General features: G+C 47.7%; 1 protein-coding gene and 1 long non-coding RNA gene across 2 annotated transcripts in view; one reads left to right on the top strand and one right to left on the bottom strand.

Moving 5' to 3' along the window:
- Positions 1–14669, top strand: part of LOC135920563 (tyrosine-protein kinase transmembrane receptor Ror2-like) — a 329385-nt gene extending 314716 nt beyond the window's left edge. The window contains exons 5-10 of the mRNA XM_070525993.1: positions 1243–1636; positions 3683–3879; positions 4658–4746; positions 5947–6100; positions 7733–8106; positions 9335–14669. Coding sequence (XP_070382094.1) covers positions 1243–1636; positions 3683–3879; positions 4658–4746; positions 5947–6100; positions 7733–8106; positions 9335–10177 — 2051 coding nt within the window. The 3' untranslated portion in view covers positions 10178–14669. The remainder of the gene's footprint in view (positions 1–1242; positions 1637–3682; positions 3880–4657; positions 4747–5946; positions 6101–7732; positions 8107–9334) is intronic.
- LOC139050000 (uncharacterized) overlaps positions 6762–18074 on the bottom strand; it is a 58967-nt gene continuing 47654 nt past the window's right edge. The window contains exons 2-3 of the long non-coding RNA XR_011508700.1: positions 7296–7370; positions 6762–7237 (exon numbers count right to left, since the gene is read on the bottom strand). This is a non-coding gene — a long non-coding RNA (uncharacterized lncRNA). The remainder of the gene's footprint in view (positions 7238–7295; positions 7371–18074) is intronic.

The following is an 18074-nucleotide window of genomic DNA, read 5'->3' as shown; positions in this document are numbered from 1 at the left end:
ACTCCGTCGTTGCTGTTGTTAGCAAAATTCACTCCCTAAAAGTAATTACGAATAGCAGGTGTCCTTTATTACTGTGCAGAGCGTTTTACCGCCCAACAAGCCGCGAAAACTGCTGCGCAGGCACTCGCGTTCGCTCATTTTATTGGCCTGCAGTACTCCTGGCGCCATCTGCGAGGCGTCTTGTGAATCGTTCTCTCAGCCAATTAGGCGGCGCTTTTGAATTCTGCCCACGTGACCTTGTACAGCCTACTCGATCGAAGCTCTCGTAGGAACGGTGTAGGTTAGGCGCTTTAAACTTCGTTCATCTGTACCGTCATTTCCGGAGATGTCATTAAAATATGATTATAAGGTAGCACAAGAAAAACAGGGACGATAAACATACCTCTATTCCCTGTGATTTTTCTCTTATGTTTCATTTTGGCCCATCTGCCAAATAGCCTAACCCCGCCTATCGAGAATTCCTGGCAATCAAGCCTGGCTATTCCGCTGGAGCCTTTACGACCCAACAAAACTGCGTAGACCTGATACATGGAACAGGCGTCTGCGTGACGTCAGCAGTGTCAGGTCGCGCTCCTGCGTAAGCGATGGAGGTGCCGGAAAACGCTGCTGCTAGCTCAGCTTTCTCTGAGCACGGCTGCTCATAAACTTGAGCGCGGCCTTGCTCCGACACATTCCATCGGAATAAACTTGCTCCGTGTTAGAATTACCGTGATGGATTAAGACCAGATGAACGTGTTCAACTCGGTTGTTCTCGTTTCATATTCATGCAGCGTAGCACACATACGTTCTGCCGTTAGGAGATTTCTAGTGCGCTGACTTCTTGGCGATTTGGTTTGGTAACAAAGCTGAACACTTTACAGTGAGCGAACAATGGATCCGTCAGAGTGGAGCTAACGTTTCGACGAGGGGACTTGTCTACGCCCTGAAGTAGGCGTCCATTGTTCGACCACTGTTAATTACTTCAAGCCCCCCCACCGTCCGGTAAACTTCTGTCTTGATTGGTTGAACGTTCGAGTGTTCGCACCCTGTGTTTTCGATAATTACTTCGTCTACTTATGATCTTTCACACACGATGTTGCCTCCGTTCCACCTCTCTTCGTTGCGTATCGGCACTCAAGAGGAGGGCGTCCGAAGAACTTCCTTTTTCATTTCGTAGGCCTTCTTGGGCGAGCCAGGACGTCTCCGTAAAAGCATCTCCGATTAAATACTTGAACGGCGGTGCGTCCTTTTTTTCTTCTTCAGCGTCCAGCACCACCGAGCCAGCCGTCGAAGCGAGCAGCGGCGACGACTCCTCGGTCATGGTTCAGGCCCAGCAGTCGCGGCCCGACGACGAGGAGGACGAGGCCTCTTCGGCGACCGGGTCGTCGGCCGCGGAGGACGTGCCGCAGGGCTTCTGCTCGCCGTACACGGGATCGGCGTGCCGGCGCTTCCTGGGCACGGGCCTGGTCTACTACAACATCAGCCAGGACGCGTCGCCCGTCGTCCTCAACGAGCAGCTCACGCAGCAGCTCTGGGACGAGCTCATCTCGTCGCTGCTCGAGCCCTGCCGCTCGGCCGCCGAGGTGATGATCTGCCACTACGCCTTCCCGCAGTGCGAGTGGCGGGCCCGGCTCGCCATCGCCAAGCCGCTCTGCCGGTGAGTTTCTTTCTTTCTTTCTTTCTTTCTTTCTTTCTTTCTTTCTTTCTTTCTTTCTTTCTTTCTTTCTTTCTTTCTGTAAATCGTAAGCATTTCTGTGCTTACCCAACGAGGAAACCGTCCGTCCCGTAAGACGACCGCTTTCAAGATGGCGCCCGCAGCAGGGAGTGAATTCGCCCTCATGCTGCTTCAACGCCAACGATGCGGCGAGAACACAGCGCGCGAAGCTATCAGCAGTCGGTACTCTTTGCCGGCATCCCAGGTCGCCTTAAAGGTGCGGTCCGCGTGGTGATGCCATAGGAAGCCGCCGCCTGAGAACGTTCGGTAACGGTTCATAACGGTTCGACGTGGATGGATAAGGCGCTAGAGAGCGATAACACCGATACCATTTCACGTAAAGACGCCACGTAAGTGATGCCCTTGGACGGGCTTGTTGGTTGCTATGCTTGTTGACAAGGAAAGACGCACACCGACCAAGTAGAACTTGTTAAAAAACAAGACGTTTCGGCTTCCATGCGGAAGCCTTGTTGATTCCATGTTCATTTTCAAAGTTAAGATGCTGTTGATTCCATCCTATCAGCGCAACATAAAACGGGACGCAAAGAACTCTGTAAAATAGTTGACATTCATAAGAGTGAATAATGGTGTAAATCGGTCTGTGTAACTCGCACCCTTTCACGCCTTCTGGGTGTAAGGGTGCTAAACATCGATGTACACCCTTGCATTTTAAGGGTGTAAATTCTATTGCTGTGAAGATACATATGCACCACAAACGCTGGTGATGTCGGGGTCCAGGGTTTGTCGTGGCTCCCTGTTCCTTGTGTCCCGTTGTAGTTCGCGCTGGCGACATGAATAAAGTAAACACCATACATCATCCATACACTACCATATACCACATACCATACACTTAACCGAATTCCCAGTGGCGGAAATAGGCGGTCGCCACCGCAATCTCTGCGAATGGATTAATTAGCACGCATGGCACCACTAGATGAGTGCAGAGCAAAACGTGACCTTATTACCGTTTACAGTAACCCTTTACATGCAACGTGGATGCAAGTACAGAGACTTCTTTGTGTGACCGCGATACGCAGTTTGGGAACGTAAGGCCTGGAGCTAGAGTGTAGTTGTGGGAAAGAAAGCGCTACAATCGTGCTCCCTGCTAAGGTATTAATTAGCGAATTGGGGAGTGCTTCATGAGCGCAAATCGGAGCGTGATACTCCACCCTACTTCAGGCTATACTAGGTATCTGTATATGCGAACTTCGACGCGGCTTCGATTGTGCCTCGCACATTCGCAGGCACCTGAAAAGCTTGTTTCTCTGCAAGCATAGGCATACTGAGGGAAAGACCGCTTCTCTGACTAGCTTCGTTCAACTGCTGACAGGCAGTATATGTGGGAGGTGTTCGTACATTTGTGTAACCTAGGAAGTTACTATGTCAACTTTGAGGATCAGTATAAAAAAAGATATCCGTGCTATATAAATTTAGGCACTTCGGCCAGTGCCGAGCATCATTTCTCTCGGCTGAAAGACTGGCCCTATATCGACATCGCAGTCGGGCCAATAGGTTGATACCTCAACGTGCTAAACGTTTCATTGCCTCACGGTGAGGCATGCAGAGTGCACGACGCATCCTTCACGTTGGGGATCGAGGTGTCTGCATTCTCGCGGTGGAGAGCACGCAGACATTCTGTTGGTGATGATTACGCAGGGCCCACTATCGGCGCAGTGGCACGACAAATGGAGGATATGGATGTCGCGATAGGCTGCAGGTGCGAACACGCGGAGCGTGTAGTATGGAGGTGAATCCGATAGCTGTCGGGAGTGTAAATCTGAAGCTCACTGATGGCAGCCCGATGGTTTTCGAGGTCCAGCCAAATTCTGTCGAATTCGACCGGAGTGCTGTGGAATGCTGCGCTTTGGTAGGGCCCGCAGAGTTTTGCTATCGCCCGTGCATCCTATCGCAAACTGGCGCGAACGGGCCGCAGAGCCTTGCTCGATGTGGCCCGCGTTTGTGACCGTGTGCTTCGCGTTTCACGCGCAGCGAGGACTGCATCGCAGTTCGCGAGCTCTTCTGCTACAACGAGTGGGCCATGATCGAGGACAACAAGCAGCGCGGCATTTTCTTCAAGTCGCGCGGCCACTTCCGGTTGCCCGACTGCGACCTGCTACCCAGTTACAAGGACAACGGCCTGTGCTCGCATGCACATCTCACGGACTTCCAGGAAGACGAGGTCACCGGTACGTGAAAATTTCGTATCATATCGTTAGATAAAAAAAAAAAGTAGTTGTCGGCATATGGCAGCTTGACTGCTGTCCAATGTCAAACAGTTTTGAAAGTACCCCCCCCCCCTCCCCAAATGTACAGCCAGCCTAGCGTGCTGAAATCCATAGAAGACACATTTTTTTATTGCGAAATCAATTGTATTGGACGCTGTCGCTGTGATGTTTTGTATAAAGTCCAAGTGTGATAAGATCGCGCCCCGTGCGCTGCGTGTACGAGGGAAAACGTGTATTAGCCGATAAAAACGGGTGTCTGAAAAACGGTGGCGTGGTGCGCGCGCCCAGTGTTACAGGTCACGTGACCAAGCGGGCGCTAAAAGATGAGAGCGCGCGTCTCCTCCTCTAGCTCGGCCGTAACTGCGTAAGGCTGCGCGTGCGGCTGAGCCAGAGTGAGCTCATCTAGTGAGATCTGTTCATGTTTGTCTGTGCGTGCGCGACACCACGCTCGCCAAGCTACCGGCCATTTGTACGGCCGATAAAACTAAGAACCTTGCTTTGTGTGAGTATCTAATAAGCTCTCGATGCTTTGCCTTTCGGGCGAAACTGCGATTTTATTGTTGTTTGGGCCTTGGTTTTCCAGTGCTTAACGCACAGACTTCTTGATTACGTTCAAGTTGTTTGAAGATTCGTTGTTGAAGATTCGTTTGAAGATTGAAGTTGTTTGTTCGTCCCTTGGCTTTTTGATGTTAATCGTGCTGATTTTCTTGTTATCCTTTCCGTGTTCCGTGTAAATCAGTGAACTGCATCAAAGGCCGTGGTCGCTTCTACCAAGGAAGTGTCAACGTGACCAAGTCTGGCATTCCGTGTCAGCGATGGGATGTGCAGGCAAGTTAGTTTGGAATTTATTCACGGTGGTGTACGTTTACTGTCTCTTGTTTTTCACATATGGCTAGCTGCGCACACGATAGTAGAGTGTATGTCAATGTGAGATAGAGATGACGTGCTGATGGGAGTGAATCAGCACATGTTGTCTGTGATATTACCGCAGAAATGTTTGCAGCCTGTGTACTGTATACGTTTGCAGCATGTGTACTGTGTGTAAGTGCCCGGGTGTGCTTGCAACACACCCGGGCACTTGGCTGGTTGGGCCTTAGAGAGACGTCATTGTGACGTATAGATGACGTGCTGAGGAGTGAATCATCACATGTCGGCTGTAATGTTACCACAGCAATGTTGGCAGCATGTGCACTTGCAACGAACCCTGTTTAGATACTTTAACCGCGATAGCTAACGTGTATGTTAGTCTGGACAAAAAAAAATGGCTGTGGCTTAGGTAAGGTTAAGCCCAGGATGCGAAGCATACTAGCCTTTATTTTAGTTGTTGAACCACTGTTTAGCCTGGTGAACTGCTGTTGCTTGGCTATATTTGGTTCGGCTAGACGAAGAAACAACTCATGCATTACTTCTTCGCCTTCAAGAGTGGAACGCGACAGCGTTCCCGTCGACCCGCCAAGGGGTGTAAGACAATGGGCTACAGGGCAGCGACTACGCGCCCCGCATTGGACGCGGTGAGCGTCGAGCAAAGCAGCGTTCGGCGCGGCAACGAAATGTGCGCCTGAGCAAGAGACGCACGCCTTAGAAACAGCGCGTTTCTAAGGCAACACCGCATTCACTAGAGGCGCTTTTGTACCGCTTTGAAGCGTTGTACTCGTGGCTCAGTGGTAGCGTCTCCGTCCCACACTCCGGAGACCCTGGTTCGATTCCCACCCAGCCCGTCTTGCAAGAGTTGAGCCAAAGCCACTTCTCCTCTGTCGTGACGTCACGGTGTCACGTGATTTCATGGTCACCGCCGCGCCTGAGGAGCTGGGTTGAGCCCTCGTAATATGCTTCGCATAATATATGTGTTGGATGTAACTGTACCATGTGCAATCGTTAGTGTTGACGGTAATACAAGCAAGCGAGTAAAGTAACCTCAAGCACTACAGCACTGGCGCAGTGCCTTCACGGACAACGAAATGCTGATAATGTCGTTTGCAGTAACTACATATTCGGCGCGTTTTTGTTTCGCTCATGTACTACCCATAGGAGCCCCATCACCACAACAGACCTCCAATGGTATTCCCTGAAGTGCTCAACTCTGAGAACTACTGCCGAAATGCCGGTGGTGAAGAGCCCATGCCTTGGTGTTATACAACAGACCCCAGGAAACGATGGGAGCACTGTTCTATACCCCAGTGCGGTAAGTCAGGTCTTTCGATACGGATCTATTATAAGTAAGTTTCATGTGTGCCCTGATTAAGAAATATACACAGAGTGAAAACCAATTTCAAGGCTTTTCCAAACCTATGCTTCGGTAAACACTAACTCACAATTTGGCGCTCTTTGGCCCGAAGTGGCCCTTGCCCCATTAAAACCGAATCATCATCATCATAATAATAACTGGTGGTTCCACGCCACAACCAAGAGTTCAACATTGTTTGCACCCACCTTGCTTTCTTTATATACTTCATTGTAACGAAAAATGTATTCTCCAGCTGAAGCATGCACGTCGAGTTGTACTTCGAACCCTGCTACAAAATAGTTCGATTTATTTATTTATTTATTTATTTATTTATTTATTTATTTATTTATTTATTTATTTATTTATTTATTTATTTTGAATACCCCAAAGGCCCCGAAAGGCCTTTGGGGGACACAAAGGGGGGGACACAATTCACACATGATACGTTAACGCAATAAACGTCTGAAGACAACAATCAAGCACAGATTTCGGTAAAAGATAGTTTGTAAAAAAATTTAAAAAACGAAAAGAAATTAGGGTGAGAGTACAGGGTACAATTCACATTTGCTATACATGGCACTCTTCAACAAGTCACAGGCGGCAGGTGGGTGTGAAAAAAATGCACATTCAAAAAATTTATACATGTATAGTATAACACAGGCCAGGCAAGAACTGGCAGCTGAACATTTTTATACATGTGCGCAGGGCAGATTAGAAGACAGACGGGTCAGTCATTGTTACAGTGATTATAGTGATTACAGTGACAGTGATTGTATTATCGCCCTGGGGGCTCAGAAATAGACTAATGTCTTATTAATGACACTTTTTTTCAGTTCACTGCCTTAACATGCTAGCAAAGTGTTACAGGTGGAAGCGATGCGCGTTGTTTCAGGTGCTGTTATATGCCGTTTTTACCGGGAACCGTTGTCACATAAGTTCCGGATGCTCCGCATGCGAAAACTTCCAGCAACATCCAAGGCGAGATATTCGCGCGCGGTGCTTATTCGCTAAGCTGTAGGTCCTCACAGCACAAGAAGGTGGACGATGTCCTGATTGTATAGTCGACGCAGAGCGAGCCTCAGAATCGAGATGGCTCTGAAATGAATCCCTGTTGGTGAGCACTCATTTATTTAATAAATGAAGCGACGCTTACCGTAACCATCGTGGCTGTGTCGGTTGCGCGCACCGTTTCACGAAGATGTGTAGCAGCGCAGCCGTCGGTTCCAACCTAAACAAAAAGAAATCAAGAACTTCAGTCGTCATGGTTTTCTCTAAACGCAAATAACGTTAAAAGTTGGAGGCAATTAAACTTTCAATTTATTTGGCCAAAGTCATTGGCCCAAGCAGCGAATAGCGAAAGGCGAGTGTATGTGTGGGAGGGGGAGGGGTCAGTCTGGTCGTTTTCTCTTTCCGCATGCACGTTTGCGTACGCAGGCAACGAACACGCGATAAGCTTGCTTCACCTCACGAGAACTGTTGATGCGGAGAAGACAGCTTCTGGTGCTGCAGAGTTCGACACTCGTCGAAAGAGCGTTCGCCCCAACTCGGAATGAACGGTCGGACGTTCGTTCGCTTTGTTTTCCCCCGCAGAGAACACAACCCTGGGAGACGTGTCGGGCCGCGACATCCTGGACCTGTTCGAGCCGCCCGGAGAGCCGTCGTTCGCGCCGGCGCTGGTTCTCCTCGTGTCCGCCGTGAGCTTGGCGGCGCTGGTGCTGCTGCTGTCGCTGGCGCTGGGCTGCCGCCGCCTGAGGCGCTACGGCGGGGCCCGCTCCCGTAGCGGCGGTTACAACGCAACGCCGACGGCCGACGTGGAGATCGACCTGGACAAGCTGCCCTCGAATGCCTCCTACCACCACACCGCTGCCAGGCTCCACCCGCGCCTGGAGAAGCTCGAGTACCCGCGAAACGACATCATCTACCTGAGAGACATTGGGCAGGGGGCTTTCGGACGCGTCTTCCAGGTGCGCCTCGCTGGTCGTTTTCCGCGCCGTGCTTTCAGTGCTCTGGCGGAGAGCGAAAGCGGTTTCTTTTGAGAGAGCAATTATGTAGACACTCCAAGCGCATTTCTGCCGTCGGCGTTGTCGTGAGGTTCCATATAAAGTCCAAGGGACATAAAATTGTCGCCGCGACCGTATGTCGTATGTGCGAGTGAAAGCGTGAGAGGGTGAGCCCGAGATCGCGGCTCTGTCACACGCACGAACGAGAGAAAAGCGGGGAGGAAGCGCGCCGCCTTCTGTCGCGCGAAAGGATCGGAAGGGGGGGGGGGCTGTAGGAAGTGGGCGAGGGCGCGTTTTACCCCGGGCGGCCGCGCGCACCCGGCCGGACTGTCGTATCATGAATGCCATCTACAACGGGGGATACAGTCCGCGGCGCGCTGTGTTTTCGCGGCTTATTTCGCACTGATGCAAGACGCAGCACGACATACCTAGAAGCACGAAGGTCAGTTCGCCCGCTGCTGCAACCGCGCTTGCTCACCCCAGCGTTTTGACAGCGAGCTCTCGCGGTTATCGAGGAAGATGTGTTCATGTTCGCTTTTGCGCGCGTGACAACATGCTTGTCAATTTATTTAGCATGCCTATGTTTACAGGGTTGTACAGCCGATAAAACTATCCTTACTTCGTATAGCTGGCTGTCCACTAATTTATTATCGCAATCGATGCATATTCGCCTTTCGGGCGAGTCTGCGACTTTTTTTTATTCAATAACAGTAAAGCCGAGGCCCTCATATCGGGGCTTCGCTTGCGCTATTCAACGGTTCGGCCCTGATAACTTGCGCGAGGTAGACTTGTCCAGTTAGGTGGTCAGCCTGGGTCAGCCGCTTAGTATTGCTCTGTAGTTTGCAATTGCGTTATTTGCTGCAGTGGTCCATTTGGTGTGGCATTCGCCTGCTGAGCACGAGGTCACGGGTTCAAATCCCGACCATGAAGGCTGCATTCCGGAAGAGGTAGAATGCAAAAACCTTTGTGTTCTTAGATTTAGGTGCCTGTTAAAGAACCCCAAGTGGACAAAATTAATCCGGAACCTTCACAATGGTGTGTATCAAAGCCCACACGTTAGTTCGGGATGTTGAACCCTATTATACGCTGTTTGTTTTTTATTTAGTTTTTCCCTTGCACTGAGCAGTCTGTCCTGCAGCAGAACACCTTGAATGTCTGAAAGCTTGCTCCTCTATCTGTCTCCTTCTCGCAGGCCAAGGCCCCCGGCCTCATCAAAGGTGATGACTTCACCACGGTGGCGGTCAAGATGCTGAAGGAGGAAGCATCCGAGGACCTCCAGAGCGACTTTGAGCGCGAGGCCTGTCTCATGGCGGAGTTCGACCATCCCAACATTGTCAAGCTGCTGGGCGTCTGCGCCGTGGGGAGTCCCATGTGCCTGCTCTTCGAGTACATGGGCAAGGGAGACCTGAACGAGTACCTCAGGTCCTGCTCTCCCTCCAACTACATCGTGCGCAACCCGTCGGGCGGCTGCGGCGACATGTTCAGCGACGTCCGGCTCAGCCACCTGGAGCTCGTCTCGATCGCGCGCCAGGTCGCGGCCGGCATGGTGTACCTGTCCGAGCGCAAGTTCGTGCACCGGGACCTGGCCACGCGTAACTGCCTCATCAGCGACGACATGGTCGTCAAGATCGCCGACTTCGGCCTCTCGCAGAAGATGTACGCGGCCGACTACTACCGCGGAAGCGAGCACGACGCCATTCCGATACGCTGGATGCCGCTAGAGGCCATCCTCTACAACAAGTTCACTGTCGAGTCGGATGTGTGGGCGTTTGGCGTAGTGCTTTGGGAGATCTTCTCGTTCGCGCTGCAGCCCTACTACGGCATGACGCACGAGGAAGTGGTGGCATTTGTCAAGGAGGGAAACTGCCTCGGCTGCCCAGAGGGAGCGCCGGCGCCGGCTTACGCGCTGATGAGAGCGTGCTGGAGTCGCAAGCCATCGGGCCGGCCCAGCTTCAAGACGATCCACAGGGCACTCGGGACGCTGCATAACGAGCTAGTCAAGCACAGGGACAAAGAGAACATGGTCCACGTATGAGGACAGGGACTCTAAAACTTCTACATGTATTGTGACACCAGTGACTTCGGAAGTCATGTGCTCTCGACCATGGGGCCGCTCGTTCGGACTTCTCAGCAGTACGGCCTTTTAGGTCAGCACCACGAGGACTTGTTGGTGATCCGACAACCAGGGCTTTTGGTGCGCCGCCGTTTATGTTCGCAACTTTGTAAAGATCAACATCGAGATTGCGAGTGTTGGAGTTAGCGAGGCGAATTCGTCGGGCATCGGGCCTGACCGTTCATTTCTTTCGCGCCAGCATTCTTTTTTTTTCGCCCGCCGCTTTAAAAAGCAGAATCGTCGTTCCGGTTTTACAGCTCATACAGTTGAATCATGTACAGTCACGCCCGGCGTCACCCTTGTGTTGAGTGCGGGAACGGAGGCCTCCGGGGCGCTCTGGGGGCAGCCAGCGACGTCTAACGCTAGTTGCTGAGCTCGAAGTCTAACGGTAGCTGCTGGGCACGTTTGCGCCTATCAACTACCGTTAGACATCACTGGCTGCCTCCAGAGCGTCCCTGATGCCGACGCTCCCGCGCAATGCACAAAGGTCACACCGACTGTGCTGTGCATTTTGCATGACCTGACCTTTGGGCATCCGCATCATTCCAAGAAATACTTTAATTCACGGTGCCAAAATTTCAATCAGCAATGCCTGGCATGTAACTTGTGAGGTACACAGCAACAGTATTGCCTCTCTGCTAATCTTACATTCAGTATAAACGGTTTGGACACAAGTGAAAACATTGTAGCCCATCAATCATGATAATTTATTGTGATTTTGGTTTTATAGAGGCAGTTAAGAGGGCAGGCATATGCACCTTGGTCTACAAGTAATTCACTGTAGGTGTTGCACATTCCCAAAGACACTAACAACTGACCGAAACACCAGTAAATTAGGGTGCAAATGAAAAGATCTCTTCTTTCACTGATGTGTTTCAGGTAAACAAGAAAGGTTAAATCTTGTATCGACCACAAAAGCACTGTAAAACACTTTGTGTGAGACTGTCGTAAGTGGCGCATATACACCATGTGATCACGTGCTTTATAGATTCCTTACATAAATATGTATGCAGTTCTGTTTTTCACAAAAAATTTTCCTCTTCCCACATGCAAGGGTGGAATTATTTTTTCACTTCAGGAAACCTTGGCACAAAAATAGGCACCAAGAATACTGTTACTCTCTATGACTAGTATTTTTATCGTACAATGACACACAGGCAGATTTCCTTAATACAAATTTTTTTCGAACATTTTTCACTACATTTCAATTGGAGTCATTACTAGGCTAGCGCATTCTGGCAATTATGTTTGTGCTGTTCATTTCAAGATCCTAAACTTTCAACTGCCAGTTCTTGCAAAATGACCACACTGTTCGTATATGCATTATTTAAGGAAGCACATCAGTGTTAGGAAGTTGCAGAACTTGGCCAGGCAGCTTAGTTTGTCACATTTATGATAATCAAATTTCCCAGTTTATAGTCCTTGCAGTAAATTGATGTGTGCGTCTCATAAATTGACAGATGGCACTTGGGAAGAGCCTGTCCACACCCATTTCCTTGTGGCACCAGGTTAGAATAGCACAAAACACACTGTAAGATGTAGAATTCGTGGTGTTAACAATTTTTGGAATTTTCTTGGGAATCTCTGAAAGCACAAGAAAGGCGATTTTGTGTACTGAATGCAAGCTGGTCTGCCATTTTTCAGCACACATAGTCATTTGTATGTGCAAGACACCTCTACAGTATGACCTCACTTAGTGTTTTCTATTCTGTTACACAAATATCACCTTGTCTGGAATAACAAGCACGAGCTTTAGACGAGACAGTGAGGCCAACAAGGGCAGCCCTTTATTCTTATTGTCCCACACAAGGATGAACCAACTAGCCCCGCAGCATATTCTATTAAAATATTACCTTCGTGAAATTGCACTGTATGTTGTCTGTCGACCAGACTCTTTCAAGTGAGGAAGTATTAAGATAGCAGGTGCATTTGGTGTACTAGCTAAAGGTGTCGTACTGGAATTCTACCCTTGGGTTCATAAATGCAGAACTTGTGAAGTTTTTTCCAGAAGTTTTTTTTTCTGTTCACTTTTTTGGGAGGGGGAGCAGTGGTGCCCCAACATGCAGGCAATATTTGTACTTCAAGCAAGTCATACCTCGTGGTGTGTAAGGCTCGTTTGTGGCTCGAAAAAAATGTCATTCTGGTGATGTCATCAGAAAATAGCTTTCCTTAAATGTTTTTCTACTCACTCTTCTCACTGCTATTTTATTACGGGCACCGATCGCTGAAAGTCCTTTTGTGCACTTGGTACCAAACTAAATGCAATAATGTTAGTTTACATGCTTGCTTACATTAAGCTTTACATTGCAAGCAACAGGAGTTTTATGCTCATGTGTAGCTTAATGACAGGGATGTGAGGGTGTACGCTCCAATAGAAAGTTTTTGCCATTTCCCGAGGCATGCTGTGCCTTGCCAGAAGAAAGAATATTTGCAAGGCTGGGCACTCTTTTCATTAAATTTTATCCATTTGCTTGTACAGACAAGTCGCTGACTTCAAGCGCAATTGAAAACATTCCAACACATCAGCCTGCACTGCTGTGGGCTTGCTGTACTCGAATAGAGCAGGGACCAAGTGCCTGATCCCATCTATCAATATTAAACTCTGTTGTCCTCTGAAGATTGTAACAAGGGCTTCCGAAATGGGGCTTTTTACACAAGTGACCATTTTAGTGTAACCGAATGTCGTTTTCATTTCTTTTACGGCAGCGAAGACCTTTAGCTTCTGGGACGTGTACATGCTTTTAAATCGTCTTGGGAAGGCACCATTTATATTTTATACGTTCTATTATTGTTTTTGTTATTGCTTAGAAAACTTTATCTTCGTGTATTTTACATTTTTACTCTTTTCTTTTGCTCATGCCTCTTACTCATGAGTTGCATCTTTGCGACTTTTACGCAAGAAAAAATATGGAGTAGTGATGGTGACTGGCTATTTTATAGCATTTGAGTGGAACTTGTCTAGACAACCTTTTCAAGAATGGCAGGAGTGATTGAGGTTTTCTTTTATATGAAGGCAAGAAGCGTGGACTGAGCTCTTGGTCAACAAAGCCTTACCAAATCATCTGTTGGAGCATTTAGAAGCTTGTGTACATAATGTATGCAGAGGTTTTTGCAGTGAATTTGTGTGAAATGCTTGTTATTGAGCTATTTGCGAAATGAGGTTCTCAAGCACTTCCAATTTATGAGAAGAAGTCTCAAAACTAGCATGACATGAGTTATGTACTGTTGACTGTGCTTAGTAAATTATGATTTCTTGAAGATAGAGCCCAGGCCACCCCAACTGTTTGTAACAAACAAGAAAATGTTGTGTCACATTTTTTTTTTCGCGCATTAAAGTTTGGTGTGCTTAAGTGCTAAAAGTTGTGCATTGTACAGGCTCACTAGATGAGCATAATAATTTTTCCAGGTACTAAACTTTTATTCTCTTTCTGCAAGCTGAACCAGTTCTGCAAGCACTCTTCGTTGCAAATTCTTAGGTGCTGCTCAATATCTGTGTCCAATATACTCTTTCCTAGTCATTCCATGCTACAATGCTGAGGTACTACAGTTGGTGTCTCAGCTTGTTATATGGCATTATGTTTAATCAAAACAGCAATCTTTAATTCAATGGCAACACGATTTCCTAAAGCCTGCCATTCGTTTCCGTCATTTTCTCTTACATTTAATTGCAGCCTAAACAACCAGCAGTTATTCTTACATTGTCAATGTAACCTGCAGATTTCCACATCCAATAGAATCAAACTTCTAATGGAAAAAAAATTTTGTACACACCCTGCACTGCAATCGTTAGAATGTGTTAACTATGTGCGCCTAAATAATCTTACTGTCGTCAATGTTAGAAACATCAGAGCTAGAGTAAGCTGGACTAAAAGCTCAATATGTTGACCTTTTTTATTTGCATATTTAGTCTTTCAAAGTGTTTGAGTTATTTTGGTACTGGCCAGAAAACGTTCGTGTGTGACACTGGGACAACAATTGCAAACAAGCATCTTTGTGCTGTTGGCTTTCTGGGTGGGCAATTATTCCACACATGTGCACGTCGATCACGTCTGCGTTTTATACATTTGTCTACGCAACTGCACTTGCCGTAGGGTGGCATTTTCAGGTCTGTTGTTGATCACGTTATGTGCCGCCTTCGACAGAGCCGTTCTCTGCGTGAGTGCTGTGCTTCTTCGGAGGAGTGCAAGCTCTGCAGGCGCTGTGCTGTTGTGTACATGAGGTGCTGCATGGTGGCACTGGACACGTCAAATAAGCAACTCTTTCACATGTGTGTACAGGAAAGTCACAGGCACCGCTCGTGGCAGCATATTGTTTCTTCTTATCTCGTCACTTGCATGTATGTCTGGATGTACAGTTTGGGAAGTGGGGAAACACGTTGTGGCATTTGTACATAAAAGCACCATGGTACTTCTAATGGATGTAAGTGTGTTTTCTCTTCTGTCACCTGCTAGGCAAATACCAATGCCGAAATGTGAAGTCTCAATGAATGCATTTGAGCATGTCACTTGTAATCTTGATAAGACATCATATGGCAAGAGAAACTTTTCTACAAGTTGCCTTTGCATGAAATTCGTTTTTAAAAGAATGACTACGCATTGAAGATGATAACAGGGTTCAGCATTGTGCTTCAGCTCCTCAGACGGTGTTATAACAATACGGAAAGGCGACATGTTGACGCGACGCGCCACGCGAGGCAACTGCTGCTGCGCAGCAGAAACATCGCCCCGGCAGATACCAAGCTTCTCACAGCGCTGGCCTGATGAGAAGTGCCGCCAGATGGTGTTTCAGGCTTCGCCCCTCTGTGGTGCGTGAGACGAGGCCTACAGAAAAGCACTGGCGTTCGTCAGCTCCCAGTGAAAGCAGACAGACCCTCGTGTTGAAACGCTGCTTTGACTTCACTGACAAGTCGATTGAACGGAGCACGATGGCGAGTCCATTTCACGGTTTTTGCAGCTAAACCGAGTGCGCGTCGTCACCGCTTCCGTAGAACCAACGCGTTTATCAAACAAGACCACCTGGCTCAACACCACCTAGACAGCACAAGACCTGTTTACTCCAATCCATGATGCCATGCTAATGGCGCGAAATTGCCAATTCTGGCGCGACGAAAGCGGTGACGTCAAAATAACTATTGGTTACTCGGGAGCGACCCCTTTAGATTATAAGGCAGTCAGGCCACTAGCATGACGTCATGCATAGGAGTGAGCAGGCTTTGTGCTATCTGGGTGGTGTCGCCTGTCTTCTACCCTTATCGCTCTTGCCACCGCAGCGAATCGCATGAAGTTCAAACTGAAGCCTTTCAATATGCAGAGAGAGATACTGTTAGATATATCGCCATCGCCGCTAGCGGTACTAACTTCTCTGACCACAGAAAACCAACATGCCAAGGATGACAAGGCCACCTTTCACATAGACGGGTTTACCTGTCGAATCGTCGGCGAGTTTGTCTGAGGCACTTTGACCATGATTTGTTCATTCTTCAATGCCATTAACATTGTTAGAAATACAAACTCCAAGCACTTTTGGCGACTCTCTGTCGGTGTGTGCGTTTTCCCGCAAACTTGGGTCCCTGGGTACAGTGACCCAAGTGGGCAGTACATTGGACAAGTGGGCAGCCGCGGGCAACTGTATATGTGACACTCGGTATGTCCCGCTCATTTTTATTTTATTTATTTATTTACACAGTACTGCAGGCAGCAATGCTGCCCAAGCATGAGAGGGTTTACAAAAGATGCATTTTCAACATATTTTGAAATGAAACAGAAGATGTGCATTCAACAACACATTCCGGTAAATGATTCCATTCTTCGCTCGTAAGTGGAAAAAATGATTTCTGAATTTAGTGCGGGCAAAGTATGACTGGACTACTTTAGAATGAAAAATACGCGACGAATTGTGTGGAGCATGGGTAATATATGTGGCACTTGCTAAACCTGTTTCCTTATGAAAAGACGAGTAAAAAAAATTCAGCCTAGCGATTTTACGGCGCACGTGGAGCGGATCCACTCCAAGTTGGCCTAACATGCCAGAAACTGATGATGACGTTTCGTAATCGGAGCAAATAAACCGTGCAGCCAGGCGCTGAATTCGTTCAAGCTTATCAATTTCCTTATTCAGTGAACTTAGTGATTCTTCAGTGAACTCGTGGTGACGCTGCTGCGCCAACGACGAAAAAAAAAAAAAGAAAGACGGCGCGAGCGGACACCTGGACGGCGCGCGCGCTGCGCGCAATAAAAATGAAATTTTGAAATTAGCAAATTTTGCAATTTTTAAAAAAAAATTCCTGAAACTTCTCAGGTATTGGGCGGAAAGCGAGCCCGCGGTATATATCGCGCAGGGATGTCGAGGCGGCACACCTGGATGACGCAGCGTGTTTAGTCGGAAGGGCATAGAAACGGCGTAGAAATGTTAAGGGCGTAGCAAACAGTGATTTAGGGTTTGGTGTTATGTCACATTAGTAATGTGCAAAGGGTGCACCGGAAGGTCCTCGAACTGATGTATGCCGATAACGTAGTGTTACTGCAGCGGACTATGCAAGATATTTAGAGAGACTTGCAAAAAACTCTGGCAATCCAGTAACAAATCTAGGCCTTAAGAGGAAGCTTTAGCTCGGGCCCAATTCCGACGCGGCCTATTCAAATACATGTAAAACGCAAAGACCATTTCTGAGGTAACCGCTGGACCAATCTTAATGAAATGTGTTGCATTTGAGAGAGAAAGTTAAATTCAAGTGACTGTTGCAAGCGAAATTACGAATAACGCCAGAATTTAGTTAAGATATTCAAAAATTCGCAAGTTTGAAAAAAAAATAGAAGCACGAAGTTTACAAATTAATAGCTCTGCATCAAGAACAGATACCCCGCTTCTGTAAACGGCACCCACTAGATTATTGAAAGCGGACAAATTCACTATTTGTTACGTGTGTACAAGGGTTCTGTAAAAGCTGTATTTCCATATTACTAAATTTTTTGAGATGCATGTTCAACATATCAACATTATCCGCTTTAGATGTACTATTAGACGCAATTCATAGAATTGTGATATCATTTTTCGATGCTGAGTTACAGAGTTGTAAACTTGAGTTTCGTTTTCAGAAAATTTTCGATTTTCGCCAATCTTTAGTGAAAAATCGCCGACCTAAATCGAAAATTCAAAATACCAGTCACTAGATTTTAAGTTTTTCTTTTAAATGCAACAAAGCTCGCCAAATTTGGTGCAGTGGTTGCCGAGAAAAACGAATTCTTCCTGTACATGTATTTAGATAGGAGCAGCCGAAGTAAAGCTTCCTCTTAAGTTTAGCACATAGAAGTCGGGAAGCGTGATCGTTTATAAAAAGACGAGTAAATACGCGGTATAAATTCAGCAGCAAGTCAGACCCATAGTCAAGTAATATAAATACGTTGGCGTATGCATAACGAAGGAAAGACTATAACCTGAAAAATAATGTGGGAGTGGGAAGCGGTAATAATGAAACACGGATCACTTTGGGGCTGCAATAAATATGAGGTGGTGCGTGGGGTTGGGGAAGGAGTCGCGGTGCCAGCACTAACGTTCGTGAATGCGATTCTGTGCTTGGAATCGGATATATTATCGGAGCTGGGCGTTAACCAAAGATGGGTAGGCCGGTTGGCTTCGGGAACCGACGGTGAAACCACAAGTGAGGCAGTGTAGGGTGACATGGCTTGGGTCTCCTTGGGAGTCGGAGAAGCGCAGAGCAAAATGAGTTTTCATGACTCGGGAGCATGGATGAAAATAAATGGGCGGCTAAAGTGCACAAGTATTTTTCTACCTGAAAAGCGAGGGCACAAAATGAATGAAG

Source organism: Dermacentor albipictus, chromosome 9, assembly GCF_038994185.2.
Source record: "Dermacentor albipictus isolate Rhodes 1998 colony chromosome 9, USDA_Dalb.pri_finalv2, whole genome shotgun sequence".
NCBI classification, from domain to species: domain Eukaryota; kingdom Metazoa; phylum Arthropoda; class Arachnida; order Ixodida; family Ixodidae; genus Dermacentor; species Dermacentor albipictus.
The sequence above is the reverse complement of the archived record's forward strand: the minus strand, read 5'-3'. Positions and strand labels throughout refer to the sequence as shown.